This window comes from Plutella xylostella, chromosome 5, assembly GCF_932276165.1.
Source record: "Plutella xylostella chromosome 5, ilPluXylo3.1, whole genome shotgun sequence".
NCBI classification, from domain to species: domain Eukaryota; kingdom Metazoa; phylum Arthropoda; class Insecta; order Lepidoptera; family Plutellidae; genus Plutella; species Plutella xylostella.
The window spans coordinates 3436964-3453384 of NC_063985.1; the positions used below are offsets into that span (position 1 = coordinate 3436964).

A 16421-nucleotide genomic window follows, 5' to 3' on the forward strand; every position below is an offset into this window, starting at 1 on the left:
TTTAAACCTTTATCTCGGTTTGACATTATATAAAACCCAGACAGTATTTCGCTTAATTTTTTATGTCACACAACATCTAGTTCGTATATTGTTTATCAAAGGCTCTGTTCATTTTTCCATCTTGAATCTTGACAGAATGAGTGACAAGTAAACAACCCGTTGCCTGGTTACCGGTCTTAACCAAGTCTTAGCGGAACCCCACAGCAGCATTCAAGTTTATCACCCGATCAAGGGAGTTAACCCCGTGATTTAGCATGGTGGGACACTCACTAACCTTAACGGTCCAAAATGTAACCAAACCGAGGTATTTTTAACCTAACCGAATGGTGTGAAATTAGGCCTAAGTACCCATTTATTTAATTGACATACCTATTATAAAAATGTTTTATTAAGACTTAATTAATTATTTAAAAAAACATTAAATTATTAGTTTTAAGTAAGTACTAAGTATCTAGTCATGGAGTAGAAGTAATTTAATAATAATAAATAACGGGATAATTTTTCCAAATATTTAATCATTGATTCGAATCGTCTATGGTCATGAAGGGCTAGTGTTCATGCTTATTCAATTACCTTCTAAGTTAGTTTTGGTCCATTTTTCTTCTGACCGGTTATTGTTGTGCTGATTTCAACCTGTCCCTCTACCTACTTGTATCACGCTATGATTGATATTTATCTCATCACTCAATGTCGTGACGCAGGTGCCTTGTTTATCGTCCACATTATTTCGGCGCGAGTCGTTCAAGGCAAATAAGTTTTTGCGGGGAAATCTGCCTAAACTAATGTCGTGTATTTACTTTTGAATTAGTTTAAGCGATTGCCCTAATTAGCGACAATTAACCTTCACTAGTGGAGTTTATGGCGTTGCCGTTGCAATAATAACGGCTCTGTTTAGAAAAGAATGTTGTGTGATGCTATAGTACGGACTAGGTAGTTGACAGCCACTTGACATCGCTCAGCCGGACGACGCAAGGTAGCACTGAGTTGTTCTCTGGCGGCGCACAACGCGACACATTCAAACCGTCGGTTCTGTATTTCCCGACTTCTGTTACAAGTTGACTTGTGAAAAGATGACCAATACGGAGGCAGGAAGCGTTGCAGTGAGTAATAGTTTGAATTTCACAGATATTTTTTCTCATTTCGTAGGTTCAGTATTTAATTAGGATGCGTAACGAATTTACGGGTCATTATTTTTCATTTCCTGTGCAGAAATAATCCGTTTATTCATATTAATGCGATTTTGAGTTAAAAGGTCCAAGCCTTTTAACTCAAAATCGCAATATGAATATTTGATTAGTTTCATAGCTATACCTAAGGCAGCCTTACACCTCACAAAGAACCTCCGTGCCAAATGCGGAGTTTCTGGACCCGGTGTCGGCTCTTAATAGTCAGTTTCTCATTTTATAGATAAAAAGTTCATAAAAAAATATCAAATCATAATTATTTGTGGTATTTATATAAATTTTATAATAATAGTTATTTGGTTATTTGTAGAAGGCACTTATTTCCTCGATTTAGAAGTTAGTTAGCTCTCCAAGGCGAATCCCATTCTTCTTTCGTCGCTCCGATGAAGTCGTGGTCAAACGAGACCGTCACGATCGAAAGAGTCCATTGTTTGTTCTCGTAATAGATTTTATTGGTGAACTTATGTAATTTTGTTTTAAAATTATGCAGCCTTGTCAATAGGTAGGTACTTTAATTTACGTTTTTTCATAAAACTGGATTTATGAAAAAAAATATGATTTGATTCAGTAGATAGAGCAATGAAAAAGTTCCTAGTGGGTGGAACTTGTGTACATACCTTTTCATCGCTTTGTTAAGGGTAAGGACATGAAATTAAGGCTGTCGCGTTACCTGAAAGAGGAATTTTCCGCAGTGGACGATCATTGGCTAATGAGGATGTTAAAACTTAACATACATAATATACTTATAAGTAATTGAAGCCCATTTCCCGCCTCGACGGACGTTAGTTTTCACATGAATAACTACACTCGCGAGCAACCAAATCGACTCAAGCCTTGACGGCGCAAACATACATTAATACAAGTAAAATTATGAATAGAAATAATAAAAATGATATGTCATTTAAAAGCTTAAGATGTCAGCTTTAATTTGATATCATTATTATTGAAATCCATTCATCATTTTTGAAATAAATGATGTCTGAACGCAATTGTAGGAAAAACGGGAATTTAGGAAAAAAGGGTATGGGTATCGTATTATACAAATTAAACAAAAAATGTTAAGATAAAAATTTATTTATTTAAATCAATACTTTGTATTGCCCCCTCTTGCCCTAATTACAGCCTGCAGCCTGTTTCTCATAGACCTTATCAACTTTTTGACAGTTTCCTGAGGAATGCCGTCCCACTCCTCTAATAAAGCTGTCTTCAGCTCGTCCACGCTTGCAGGGACTGGATTCCTGGCCCGAACTCTTCTTTTGAGCTCGTCCCATAAGTGTTCGATGGGATTCAGGTCAGGACTGAGCGCAGGCCAGTCCATCGTGCGCAATTCCTTCTTTCTCAGAAACTGCCGACTGACTCGTGCCGTGTGGCAGCGGGCATTGTCGTGCATTAGCACGAAGTCTTCACCGACAAATTCTGCATAGGGCACAACATGACCGAGTAGAATGTCGGTGATGTACCGATCAGCTGTTAACCCGCCTCCTCGGCCGCCTCCAGGCACGAAAACAAGTGCGGTTTTTCCCTCTAGAGAAATACCAGCCCACATCATGCAGGAACCGCCGCCATATGCTACTGTTTCAGCGAAACAACATTGGGCAAATCGTTCCCCCGGACGCCGGTAGACCCGGCCTCTCCTGTCACTGCCATGCAGACACACTCTGCACTCATCAGTAAACAGGACCGACCGCCATTGCGCAATGCTCCAATCGAGATGCTCTCGAGCAAACTGAAGACGCGCTTGTCGGTGGCCTGCAGTCAATTTGGGGCCTGATGCAGGTCTTTTTGGTGTCAAGTTGGCTTCCTTCAAGCGTCTTCTCACTGTCCACTCGCTGACAGCCACTTGTCGTACACGTCTCAGTTCTTGCTGCACATCAACGCCCGTAAGGTGTCGATTGCGCAGCGAGGTTGAGACAATGAAGCGGTCGTCTCTCTCTGAAGTGCAGCGGTGGCGGCCCGTTCTTGGTCTTCGATTGAAGGCACCAGTCTCTTGGAACCGTCTGTATACTCGGGATACAGCAGACTGGCTCAAGTGGAGCTGGGCAGCGACTGCTCGCTGACTTAACCCTTGTTGCAGCAAGGCAACAACTTGAGCAGCTTCTTCTGGTGTGGTATCCATGGGTTTGCGAAAACAAGGAATACAATGCAACGAGATGTGTACCGGTCAACTTGCAACAAGCGACTGATAAGGTACACCGGATGTGGAAAGGTTTTATAGCGGGATCAGGTAGCGCAAGGCGTGGATTCCTAATGAGGTAATTAACACTGACGGGCAATTAAAATGCGTCATTAAATCTGCGCTTAGTTTTTTTTTATGGTATTGATCTTAATTGAAAGCCTAATTCTTCAGCTTTCGAATGACATATCACTTTTATATTTACCATTTATCGTTTTAGGAAAATCAATGTATATGTGCGCCGTGAAGGCTTGAGTCGATTTGGTTGCTCGCGAGTGTAGTTTTACATTTCTTGTCAAAAGTATTTCAGAGCGGTGGTAGCTCAGTCGGGTGAGCGCCCGCTTCTCAATCAAGAGATGCGGGTTCGAATCCCGGCGCTGACATGTACCAATGAGTTCTTTTAACTTAAGTACAATGTATACCATCGCTCTTACGGTGAAGGAAAACATCGTGAGGAAACCTGCATATCTAGATCTAGCACATCTAGGTATGTGAACCTACCAACCCGCAGTGGACCAGCGTGGTGGGAAATGGTCCAAGCTTAGGAAGGCAGTTTAGACCTTGGGGATATGCACAAAGGTTCCACTCGAGAGAGCCAGGTGCAGGTACTTACACCCCCACAGAGAATAGAATAGAATAGAATAGAAGTATTTCAGTATGACCATAACTATTACAGTTTCATTTACCGGCAGCATCTCACTGACCCTTCAAATCTCTAACCCGCAGATGGGCAGCCCTCTAAACTGGGGTATAGCGGGCGTGGGCATGATAGCGCACGACTTCCTAACAGCCCTGGCGACGCTGCCGGCGTGCCAGCACCGCGTGTGCGCCGTCGCGGGCAAGGAGCTGGAGCGCGTGCACCGGCTCGCCAGCCTGCACAAGATACCCACGGCCTATGAGGGATACGACGCGCTGGCGCAAGACACTTCTGTAGGTAAATATTTGATGATAATGATGGAAGTTTACTAACTGAATGTGTAGGGGTTTGGCTGCATGTCTTCGGTATCGACGTAGATAAACGTTTAGTTTTGCGATGACCGATAGAAATATTATGGTGATGTGATTGGTGGAAAGTGCGTTGAACCAGTTTATGTACCTACGTCGATAAAGATGCCATGCAACAAGGTCTGGTGTTTATCTGGGTTTTGAATGTAATATGGTTCTGGCCATGAGAACAAATATTTTTTTGTTCTGCCCATAAAACAAGACTGCAGGATAGTGTCAGTTAAGAATAGTAACAGTTGGAGTGTTATGTTATGGGTGCTTGTCCCATTCTTGTAGCACGATCTATTCGTCAAATAAATAGCTTATCTTGGTGATGGAGACTAATAAATACACTCGCAAAGGATTCAGTGGTGGCTTGGATTTGGGTGCAACTTGCATGATATGTCTACAGTTAGTATAATATCATCGTAGAATAATCCTTCTCCGTTGTTTATTTATCACACAGATAAAACTACTCGACACAAGTACTATCATTTTCAGTCATGAATAAAATCACTTCACAACTCGAGCGCTACTTACGTCACCCCCTTACAGTAGCAAGTAGCAGTCAACATTAGCCTACCTACGGACGCGAGAATAACTTAAACGTGACAGATAGCAATTAGGTCCAATGCATAACAGTGGACATTTGCATTAGCACATCGCCGTTCTCATGCTAATGAGACGTCGTTAGAGATGAGACGGCGGCATTGGGGGCGGTTGTCGGAGTTTGAATGCGTATTCTCTGGTTTGCAGACATCGTGTTCATCAGTGTCCTGAACCTTCAGCACTATGAAGTGGCTAAGCTGATGCTGGAGAGTGGCAAGCACGTGCTGTGCGAGAAGCCGCTCGGAATGACGCACAAGCAGACCAAGTCGCTGGTCGAGTTGGCTAGAGAAAAGAAGCTGTTCCTTCTGGAAGGCATGTGGTCCCGGTTCTTCCCCGCGTACGAGGCTCTGGACCAGCACATCGCGGCGGGCGGGCTCGGCGACGTCTACCACATCAATGTACAGTTTGGAGTCGAAATCAACGACATCGAAAGAAACCTGTAAGGACACATTTGTAAATAATACATTCCCATCGTCATTATGTCATCTTTAGTCTCGTATTTCAATTCGCATAATGTTAACTGACGCGGTGCCATAACACGGTGGTGTGATTGGCATTTTGTCGCGGTGACAATAGGCTGGTGTCCGGTTCTAACAGGCATCACACATTACACAGCATGCCTAATCATATTTCTAGTCCACTTTACATAACCTTGCAAAAACGTTTGGGTATTGCAATCCAAAATACATACAACTTCTTTCCTAGTGTCTTTTTTTTTCTCCTAACCTTTCTTCTGTATTCCAGGATGAAAGACCTAGGCGGCGGCGCGGTGCTAGACCTAGGCGTATACATGCTACAACTAGTGCAGTTCGTGTACAAAGACGCTCCCACAGATATCGTGTGCACGGGACACCTCAGCAAAATCGGCGTAGACGAATCTATATCGTGTGCCCTTAAATATAAGGACGGGCGGACGGCGACACTGTCGGCGCATACGCGAGCCACGATGACCAACAAGGCCGAGATCATAGGGACCAAGGGCACTATTGTGGTAAGATATCATTCCTTATTGTAGTTTGTTGAATGCAAAATTAACTGTAGATTCAATACTTATAAAGACTGGGTATACAATTAGGTAGACTAGGCTGTAGGTATGCAGAGAATCTACTTGAGGTGCAATAGTTATAAATAGTTATTTAGATACAAAAAAGTTGTAGGTACCTATATGTAGAGTAGCGGTCATTGATACCATTTCAGTTCAATAATATATCGTCGTCAGCGCATAATGTCAATGCACGGGATTTTTTCATGAATCAACACAAAGTAATCCATGTGTAGATATATGTGTTTGCCATGTGATTGGTGGATTAAGTATGTTATTGTAAGCAACTTATCAATCTGTGATTGTGTAGACAGCTGAAGTAGTTCTATTGTTCTATATTTAGTTATTTATTCACTATACTATTTTGATATGACTGAACTAGCTAGACAAAGACTTTATTGTCATGAAACGTACCTAAATTAGTAAAAACATTTAAATCAAAATCATTCTTAAGTAGGTATGTGTTCTTTATTCCACTTACATACCTACCTACGTATCGTATTGATAAGATTATACCTGGACTGCAATATAATATATGCAACTACATTTTAAATATCGGAAAGATTAATCAGTTCCAGAAATAAACATTCTTCACGCTTATGTAATTAAACAACTAATGAAATGTTTTCAATATTTTACATCGTTTTAAACATTCTTCTACTGACGCTGGGAAAGGCTTGGTCAGTCATCTGACTGACCAAGCCTTTCCCCACGGCGACCAAACCTAACTGGGCCCATCTTACTAAAGTCTGTTTTTTTTTTAAATCTCAGATATAAAATACAAAATATATTTATTTGACCCATTTTCACACACATTTTACAAATACACAAGTCAGTAAAAGCATAGGTAGGTACATTAAGAAGTTACTTAAACTATTATTAGGTTAGCATGCAAAACTTAGGTAAGTTATTGGTGTTTTAACAGTGCTCAATATAGGTACTTAGGTAATCTAGGAATGTGTTATTTACATTTTTAATTCCACCTAAACTAGGTCTAGCCTGTACTATAGGAGGAAATGTTTTTCTAGCCAGTAGGTACATGTAGTATTGACAATGAAGGTATTTTGTGAGCGTTTACTCTTGTTACATTGTTAATGTAATGATATATTAAATAGCCAGATTCTGAATGGTTTATCAACAGTCGATTGTCCCGCGATTAAGTGAAGTACAATACAATACAATAATCTTTATTTGCACACCGTAAAAAAACTTAAATCTAACTTAAATAACAGTGATGCACAAATGGAGGACTTATCGCTAAAAGCGATCTCTTCCAGACAACCGTAAGAAAAGAACTAAACATAGAAAAGAGCATTTAGGTGTACTTAAAAATAATATTTTAAAAAGAAAAATACATATACAAGAGAAGTATCGTTCTATTGGCGGGACAATCGACAACACATCTGTATTGCTCGCTGAACTATATTCCCTAGCCAATAACGTACCTACCCTTCACAGCTGGAATACTTCTGGTGCCCGACGGCGCTGCACATCTCGGCCGCCAACAGCACGGAGTGGTCTCTACCGCGGGGACAGTTCAAGTTCCACTTCCACAACAGCGCCGGCCTCAGTTACGAGATTCAGGAGTGCTATGACTGTATTAGTGAAGGTACGTTTCGTATGACTTTTTTCTATGGAAAGCAGATAAAAGTCGTAGAACAAAAGTTGTTCAGGATGATCCCTTGAGTCCACCCTTTCGGCTTTGCCGCTTTTGCTTGGACTTAGTTACCGACGACGTCTCTAGACAGGTAGCTGGTGGTAACCGGTGAAATGCCGAGGAAAGAGTGTTGGGAGCTCTTTAGAAGAGGTCTATGCCTGCATTGGATGATTATGGGCTGATGAGTAATAATGATGGGCTTATTGGCTAACCCTACACACCCTAAACCCTGTAAATAGAACAAATATGTTTTATATCTAGGTATTCACTATAATAGCTCTCTATTCTGAGGCGCGATCACAGGATTCGATTCTATTTTAGAAACTACACAAACATATGAAAAAGAACGGTATCGTCAACTGTCACTGTCAAAATGTAATGCAAATTTGTTAGTTCCAAAAGTAACATTTGTTTTTTCCATATGTTTGTGTAGTTTCGAAAATAGTATAGAATCTTGTAATCGCTGCACAGGGTATGAGAGTTTTGGGTGATTTGCATTAGGTCGCTGGTTTTAAGCTTCAAAAGCACCGACCCGATAATCAGATCAAGATAGATCTAGTATCTAATTTGTTTATTAATAGAACCGATACGACGGGATGATATTGTAAATCTGCTATCATGTTTATAATGGAAACCAACCTACAAATTACTATTTCAAATCTTATCTACGTTTCCATGCCATCATACCTAAATTTATCTAATCTACGCATCTGCTGTACCCCCGCCCCCTTCTTATATGACTTTTTCTGCCTTTTCAGGTTTACTTCAAAGCCCAAAGATGACACTAGATGAAACGGTCCTCCTGGCTAAACTAGCTGACACGATGCGATCGCAAGTCGGCGTATTAGAAAATGAACTATGACCCAATAATGTAAAGTATAAATCTGTTCGTTAGATTAAGGCAGCACTTACCTACATATTTTATTAAGGACTGTTGCTTGATGTGACTTAAAATCGCTTTAATTAAATTAGTTAAGAACCTTTTAGTATTATCGGATCACCTGTATCAGAAAGTAGGTATTCATAAGATGTCGTTTTCTAAATTTCAAATTTAATCCCTGTGCCTACTGCTTATATGATTACCGGTTTAATCTTGCCATTTGATGTTATTATGATACAGGTGTAGAACTACGAACAAAGATGTGATGAGAGATATATAGATAAGAGGCTCGTATACACTTAATGTAAATTACTTAAAATATATCGCCTTCAGTATTTACCTCAACTAACTGTGATCGATACAATGTCCAGACACAAGTGCTTACTTAAATATTATACATTTAAATTGTTGTGAAACGGTTGTTCGATATATTCATTTATTTATATTTAATGATAATAATAAAAAAGAAATTTAACAGTTAAATGGCAGTGTATTTATTTATATTGATGGAAGGTATGCTTATTTACTATAATAATAAATTTCTACAGAAAGATATCTTAAGTACACAAATAATTTATTATAAATAGATCTCTCATTTAAACATGCATGAAGCAGGATGTCGATATTAATCATTATGTATTTACACATATTCTTATCAACATATCCAAACATTTATTGTCGCTCCATATTTCACATTAGGGGCCCAATTAGACGATACGATATTCTTGAACAAGGAAATGTAATAATATAAATGCGCATTTCCACTCATTAGTGCTCGGATACGTGAGGCTAGTTTGACAAGCTAGGATAGAAAGCTAGTGTTAATAAGCTAGCAATGGCCTTGTGTAGACCAAACTATCTTGATTTTTACAAAGTAGGTAGAAGTATTAGCTTGCTATCCTAGCTTGAAAAACTAGCCTCGTCGACATCCGGACATAAACAACACTTCAAAGAATCAAGCAACTAGTATCGTCTAACCCTCCGCAACCCCAACACAAATCATTTCTTGAAGTCAACCAGCACTTGCTTGATAATATCCGCACACTGCTTGACCTGCGGCTCAGTGATGACGAGCGGCGGCGCCAGGCGGATGGTCTGTCCGTGCGTCGGCTTGGCGAGGAGCCCGGCGTCGCGCAGGCGCAGGCAGACTTCGTAGGCTGGGATACCTGGTGGGAGATAAGGAGGTTTTAGAGGTTTAAATACTAGAGTGAGTAGATAAGGGTGAATCTGAAATTGGTTTCTAGACAAGAATCGCGCAATGTAATTCGCGAAAAGTTGAATAGGAGATTTTCTGAAAGTTGATTAAAATAAATAACTAAATCATAGATGGTGCTAATAATACCTTCAGCAGATGACGACCACCCGCATTGACGCTTATTTGTTTACGTTATGCGCGACTAGTAGCAAATTTTAGGTGTGCACATTAATATGGCGCGGACTCTAGTTGAATAAGCTTCTCTACTTCTCTCCCAAACACCAGAGCGGAACTATGCCAAACAGTAGAACTAGCAGTCAGTGGACTAGCGTTGGTCACCGTGGCCAACTCGTCATTTAACAAAGAGGGTAGACAATAACAGTATCAGAGAATGTATCCACTCCACCAACCAAGCACGACAGACTAAACAACAAAGTAGATCGTCGACTCGTCATTGACCAATAAATCTTGAACTCACTGTCGTGTATGACGATGGCGTTCATGAGTCCCTTCCCGCGCACGGTGGTCACCAGGCTCTTCGGGATCGTCTCTAGTTCAGCTCTCAGCACGCGGCCGAGCCGCTCCGCGTTCTCGGACAGGTTCTCTTCTAGAAGCACCTGGAAAGGAAACACAAAAAAGTAGATTAATTACTACATCATATTAATAATACCGGTTTTAAACACTGATTGCACTTTAGTAAATTTATCGATAACAATCATGTCTCCACAGTGAGTTTTCAACACGGATGCGAGTAAGTAAATGTGTTCTGCCTCTAAACCGTCAGTGCTATTCTTTTCTATTCTATTCTCTGTGGGGGTGTAAGTACCTGCACCTGGCTTTCTCGAGTGGAACCTTTGTGCATATCCCCAAGGTCTAAACTGCCTTCCTAAGCTTGGACCATTTCCCACCACGCTGGTCCACTGCGGGTTGGTGGGTTCACATAGATGTGCTAAATCTAGATATGCAGGTTTCCTCACGATGTTTTCCTTCACCGTAAGAGCGATGGTATACATTGTACTTAAGTTAAAAGAACTCATTGGTACATGTCAGCGCCGGGATTCGAACCCGCATCTCTGGCGTGAGAAGCGGGCTCTTACCCGACTGAGCTACCACCGCCCGTCAGTGCTTTCAGTGCTTACCTTGATAGCTTCAGTGGCGACGGCACACGCCAGGGGGTTGCCTCCGTATGTAGACCCGTGGGTTCCGGGCGTGATCACCTGAAATAGTAACATCGTATGTGAGTATATCCAGTATTTATATTTTGATATATTAATTTCACCAATATCTACTAGTGATTCTATTTTACAGGCGAGATAAAAGTTGGTAATAGCGGCCGCTAGACGGGTTCGTCATCAACGTGTCGGTAAACTCATTTAAATACCCGTTACACCAATGACAGCGCCGTATTGATAACGAACGTTTATCTATGCCGATAAAGAACCCGTGCCGCGGCAGCAGAATAGTTACGCTGACGTACACGTAACAGCTAACAGAATTCAACTCACGTTCATAACATCGTTGTTGGCCAGCACGGCCGACACAGGTAGGACGCCGCCGCTCAGCGCCTTCCCCAGGATCAGGATGTCGGGCTTCACGCCCTCGTGGTCTACCGCTAGCAGCTTGCCCGTGCGACCTAAGGGATGGAATTAATATCCAATGAAATATGTGGTACCTTTATGACAAAACATGGGTACAAATAGGTATACTTCGTAAAATATAGCAAGATTCCTGTGACATTTAATACTAGTCAGCATAAACTTATTATAATAGTTTCTTTATAGGCATTCTATCCAGCAACAGAAGATTCTGATAGTTCACTAAAACGTAATATTTAACCAAGTACCCGTCAGAGGGCACCATCACTCTTTCCTAGCCCTGTATCTAACAATGTATACCCTAGGAGTAAAACCCACTTGCCAATAACCACATGGACTACACTGTATCACTTGTTTTTAACTAAAGATACTATACCTATAAAACAGATTATCTTACCGAGCCCAGTCTGCACCTCATCCGCTATCCACAGTACATTGTACTTGGTGCACAGTTCCCTCACTCTCCGCAGGTACCCGGGCGCGGGGACCACCACGCCCGCCTCGCCTTGGATGGGCTCCACCATAAAGGCCGCCACCGTCGGGTCTTGGAGCTCCGCCTGGGAATTGTGGGTAAGTTAGACTAGGTTTTCAACATGAGTAAGGTGTACAGTTGTAAACATATTGTAGCGTGCTTCGCGGTTAATACGGTTTTAGCGTGGGAATTTTGGGTTTAAGAAAAACCGGCCAAGAGCGTGTCGGACACGCACATGAAAGGGTTCCGTAGCCATAAGATGGGCCAACCACTTGACACAATAAAGAATTATAAGTGGATTTCGAAACCAGCATACTGTATTAAAAAATAAATTTGTACGGTGTCTAATCTTTTTAACGTTAGGTCTAATCCATTCAATGCCGTTCTTACTTATCACTTAACTATACCATAGGTACAACTTCTCAGTAGTACCTACACACGGCGGAAGAGAAATTTTACTCCCTCAGTACCGGTAACCGCATTTATTCTGTACTGATTATTATTCGTGACTGTATCTAAAACTTTATCATATTCTCACCTCAAGCGCAGGAATGTCATCGTAAGGAATAAGCTTGAAGCCGGGCATGAAGGGCCCGTAGCCCTGGTAGCAGGTGGGGTTGGACGACGACTAGCATTTGTACTATACTGACTACTATGTTTGTGACTGTACCTACAAAGCTACCACATCTCACCTCAAGCGCAGGAATGTCATCGTAGGGAATGAGCTTGAAGCCGGGCATGAAGGGCCCGTAGCCCTGGTAGCAGGTGGGGTCGGAGGAGGACGAGCACGCCGACAGCGTGCGGCCCCAGAAGTTGTTCTCCGCGAAGATTATCTGGAATAGAGAGTTTAGAAATAGGTAAGTTTGTGAGCGTTTATTCAAAAGTTTTCAACGGACCATTCCAGCAGATAGAAATTTCGAGGACTGACGCTGCGTGCATGAAAAAAAGTTTTTTTTTCTACTTCCAGGGCTGCGTGATGGGTTGACAGACTACGGGAGAATTAAGGGAGATTGTTGCCCGAATTCCCGGTTATAACGTCGCTTGCTTTTGCTATCGACGCCGTGACTAATATAAATTGTTTTTTTTTATTTGAGAATCACACTAATTAATTTCAACAAACCTTAGCCTGGTCCTTGGGCACCTTCTTGACCTCATAGGCCCAGCGGCGCTCGATCTTGCAGGCGCTCTCGCCGCCCTCCACGCCCGTGTTCATGGGCAGCAGCCGGTCGAAGCCGAACAGTAAACCCCCGTCAGGACTCTCGACAACTGACGCTTACCGCTCATAAGGGAGACTTTGGTACAAATTACAGGATAGCCTTTGTCAGTTTCTTAGATGGGCGCAGCTTTAAGTGGGAGATAGACGTACGCGTAGGTACTTATAGCTCGACGAACTTTTTGTTCGTGAAGTACGCTAATTTGAAGTGCGGCCTAGGTACTTATTTAACTCGTTCGTCTACACTTACATTTTGGTGCCGTGACCAATATACCTAAATTGGGAACTATTTATACAAAATGTCAAGATTTCGGGTTTTCAAAACCTGAAATATTAACCAAATAAATTTCAACAAACCTTGGCCTGGTCCTTGGGCACCTTCTTGACCTCGTAGGCCCAGCGGCGCGCGATCTTGCAGGCGCTCTCGCCGCCCTCCACGCCCGTGTTCATGGGCAGCAGCCGGTCGAAGCCGAACACCTCCGTCAGGACTCTCGACAACTGACGCTTACCGCTCATGAGGGCGACTTGAGTCCAAATTACGGCATAGTCTTTGTCAATTTCTTAGGTTGGCACAGCTTTAAGTGGGAGATAGACATACTAGAAAGTAAATAAATAATCCGATTAATTAATTTCAACACACCTTGGCCTGATCCTTGGGCACCTTCTTGACCTCGTAGGCCCAGCGGCGCGCGATCTTGCAGGCGCTCTCGCCGCCCTCCACGCCCGTGTTCATGGGCAGCAGCCGGTCGAAGCCGAACACCCCCGTCAGGAACTTCTCGAACTTTCCCAGCTGGTCTGAGTAGAACGCTCTAGAAGTGGAAAATAAGGAGTGTCATAAGTTGTTCTGAAGTTAATTTAATGAGCTACAGACAAAAGCTTTTTTTTGTAGTTTCCAACTCTAGGACGCTAGTCCCATGCATCGGACAGTTCAAAACCGAGAACTAGTGGCGCCATCTGGGCTCTAAAATTTGACTTTTGTGTTACCGAGAAGTATTATGTTCGCAAACTCATTTGTACGAACGAACGAAGTGATTAGTCTCAACTTCATAATAAAATGTCCAAGTTGATACCAATTACTCCGTTAAAATGAGTTCGCGATAACCCTCTCTATCTCCCTCTTATTAATAAAACCTCATATACGTCTTCCAAAGCAATCCTTATTACCTGGACACGAGGGTGAGTTTCTCTGCCTGGTTCTTGAGAGCGGCGATGATGCGCGGGTGGCAGTGGCCCTGGTTCACCGCCGAGTACGCCGACAGGAAGTCGAAGTACTTCTTACCTTCCACGTCCCACACGAACACTCCTGTGTGGTGAGAGATTATAGGTTGTTTATTTGAAAAAGTATGTTTCTTATATACCTAATTAATGCTTCTCATGTTGGTAAGGTCAGCCTTATTGTGTTGTGTGTGTGTACCTTGTCAAACTCACAAACTATTTAAATGCTGAATATCTATTATTATAATATTGAATGAATAATGATGATTTGTTGGTATGACAAGGTACAAAAGTAACTAACCATACTAGTTACTAATGAATCTGATTGTATCCTAAATAAACTTAATACTTACCTATAAAGATTTAAAAAAAGTATGCATATTATTTACTGATGTAAAGATTTAACTATCTTAATACCTACTTATTAACAGATTTCAAGATCAGTCGGGAGATAAAGTCATCTTATTTGCAGAAAAAGAGATTATCGTATTTACATAGACCTAGTTAAATACTACATATCTATCAAACTTCTAACAACTTGGCACGTGTGAAATCATAAAGATGAATGCCAATGATAAGCCAGATTAATGCTTAATAACTTTATTATCCCGGACAACAAATTAAATATACTTAGTTAATCTGAATAGGTAGGGTAGGATAGGAGGTACCTACAGGTGAGATAGATGCCTCTCCTGCGAGCCTAGCACGGTGCGCAAGACACTCACATCAAGACGTGACAAAGGTTCTCCGTCGCGCTCTTTCTTGCGGCCGTGCGATGTGAGTGAGCGCGTAGCAAAACTTTTGTCCCGTCTTGCGCCCTGTGCTAGCCTTTCTGTATATAGCTGGGTTCGCAAAAAGGGGGGATAGCAAGCCAAAAGGGGGTTGGTATCCAATGTATGGATCTCCCGTTCTCTTACCTTCTCCGCGGGAGAGCGCGACGGGCAGCGGTGCATAGTTGCGGCAGCCATACTTGTCTTCCAGCTCGAAGATCTCTTTAGACGACAACTTCTGTTCGGCCATTGTTTTGCTGTAATCTAATTATAGTCATATTTTATGCATATTTAATAGTAATTTTAGAAGATAACGAATAGGTAAATTTATAGTGGCCCCTTCTTACTTTAGGTTTTAATTCAGATTAGGTACTTAGCTTCTAGGTATAGGTAAATCTAAGTCTACTCTGTAGAATGACAATGCAATGTGATTATAATAAAATTATTATCAGAAAGCTTACGTAAACATATAAGTACCTACCTATACTTAAATACTCTACCTCCCAATGACCCCCAGCGAAAGAGATAATCAGACGCAATGACTTATTAAGAATAAAACAAAGAAATCCATGATAGTTATTTATGAACTGTTATCAATAACAAGTTCAAGGTGATAGAAGAAATTATCGATATACTTAATAATCATCACTTGTCTACAGTCGACATTCATTCATTGTAACGGTGATAAAGTTCAAACGATCCGGTTAGGTACCTATCTCTATTTTTAGACTTCTTGACTAATGTGGTAATGAGCTTTATTAGGAATAGTAGCGGTCAATCACTTTAATAACGGTTCCATTATCAAATGTTGAACGGATGTTACGTGGATGTTACAATAGAATAGTATGGGTCGGTAAGATTCTTTCTTGTCTGATAAAATTGTATTTCTATAAAATCGAGGTAAGTAAGGTAAGTAAGTACTGTACTAGGTCTAGGCTGAGTATACAGAATAGGCATCTTCCAAGTCATGAATGTTTTTTTTAGTGCCATCACCATCACCTAGCTGGTGGTTTACACTATGAAAATTAATTAGTTATTCCCAACATTGTGTGCCAAGCACGTACTACCTAGACAACATACAAATAAATAAGCTAGTAAATACCAACGACGCTGCCAAATTTGAATCCACGTAACACAGAGAGTAGAGCTAAATATAACTCATTTATAAATAAACAACACAGCTTCCTTATCTAAAAAATAAATGAAGTAGATAAACTTACTCAAGTCGCGAGCTTGGTTGTGTAAGATAGAACCTTGTAACAGGTCTACTGTCGGCCAAATGTGGGCGAAGACTGGCTGAAATATATTGAGATGGTACGATCATCAATCGTCGGAAAAATACTTGTATTCTGATTAATTTGTTGATATTACATCATGCGTGCGAGCAGTTCTCTTTATTCCCACTGTAAAGAGCTCAGATAAAGCGATAAGT

The 16421-nt window shown here is 41.4% G+C and overlaps 2 protein-coding genes across 6 annotated transcripts in view; one reads left to right on the plus strand and one right to left on the minus strand.

Annotated features, from left to right (window-relative positions):
* LOC105391648 (trans-1,2-dihydrobenzene-1,2-diol dehydrogenase) overlaps positions 1-9012 on the plus strand; it is a 22030-nt gene extending 13018 nt beyond the window's left edge. For 3 of the 4 annotated variants that reach the window (XM_048633151.1, XM_048633152.1, XM_011563187.3), the window contains 5 exons: positions 4084-4291; positions 5098-5389; positions 5695-5941; positions 7451-7601; positions 8408-9012. In XM_048633151.1, the coding sequence (XP_048489108.1) occupies positions 4084-4291; positions 5098-5389; positions 5695-5941; positions 7451-7601; positions 8408-8511 (1002 nt within the window). In that variant the 3' untranslated portion in view covers positions 8512-9012. Of the gene's footprint in view, positions 1-950; positions 1101-4083; positions 4292-5097; positions 5390-5694; positions 5942-7450; positions 7602-8407 lie in introns of those variants that run through there. The other variant, XM_011563162.3, reaches the window with a different exon arrangement.
* LOC105391673 (ornithine aminotransferase, mitochondrial) lies at positions 9000-16304 on the minus strand. 2 transcript variants are annotated; one of them, XM_048633150.1, is made up of 11 exons: positions 16210-16304; positions 15137-15253; positions 14169-14307; positions 13765-13813; positions 13362-13481; positions 12484-12624; positions 11717-11876; positions 11230-11357; positions 10864-10941; positions 10203-10341; positions 9000-9695 (listed from the first exon to the last, which is right to left on the minus strand). In XM_048633150.1, exons 2-11 carry the CDS (start codon positions 15237-15239, stop codon positions 9529-9531), a joined length of 1224 nt encoding a protein of 407 aa, XP_048489107.1. In that variant the 5' UTR covers positions 15240-15253; positions 16210-16304; the 3' UTR covers positions 9000-9528. The 2 variants fall into 2 exon arrangements, with proteins under 2 accessions (XP_048489107.1, XP_048489106.1); XM_048633149.1 differs by lacking the exon at positions 13362-13481 and having other exon boundaries at positions 13645-13813.
* Between the last annotated feature and the right edge of the window lie 117 nt (positions 16305-16421).

Coding starts and splice junctions, on each gene's coding strand:
- LOC105391673 (XM_048633150.1), bottom strand. CDS start 15,239: ATGGCCGAACAGAAGTTGTCGTCTAAAGAGATCTTCGAGCTGGAAGAC. Junction 13,814..14,168: donor AAACTCACCCTCGTGTCCAG/GTAATAAGGATT, acceptor TTCCACTTCTAG/AGCGTTCTACTCAGACCAGC. Junction 9,696..10,202: donor CGCCATCGTCATACACGACA/GTGAGTTCAAGA, acceptor ATCTCCCACCAG/GTATCCCAGCCTACGAAGTC.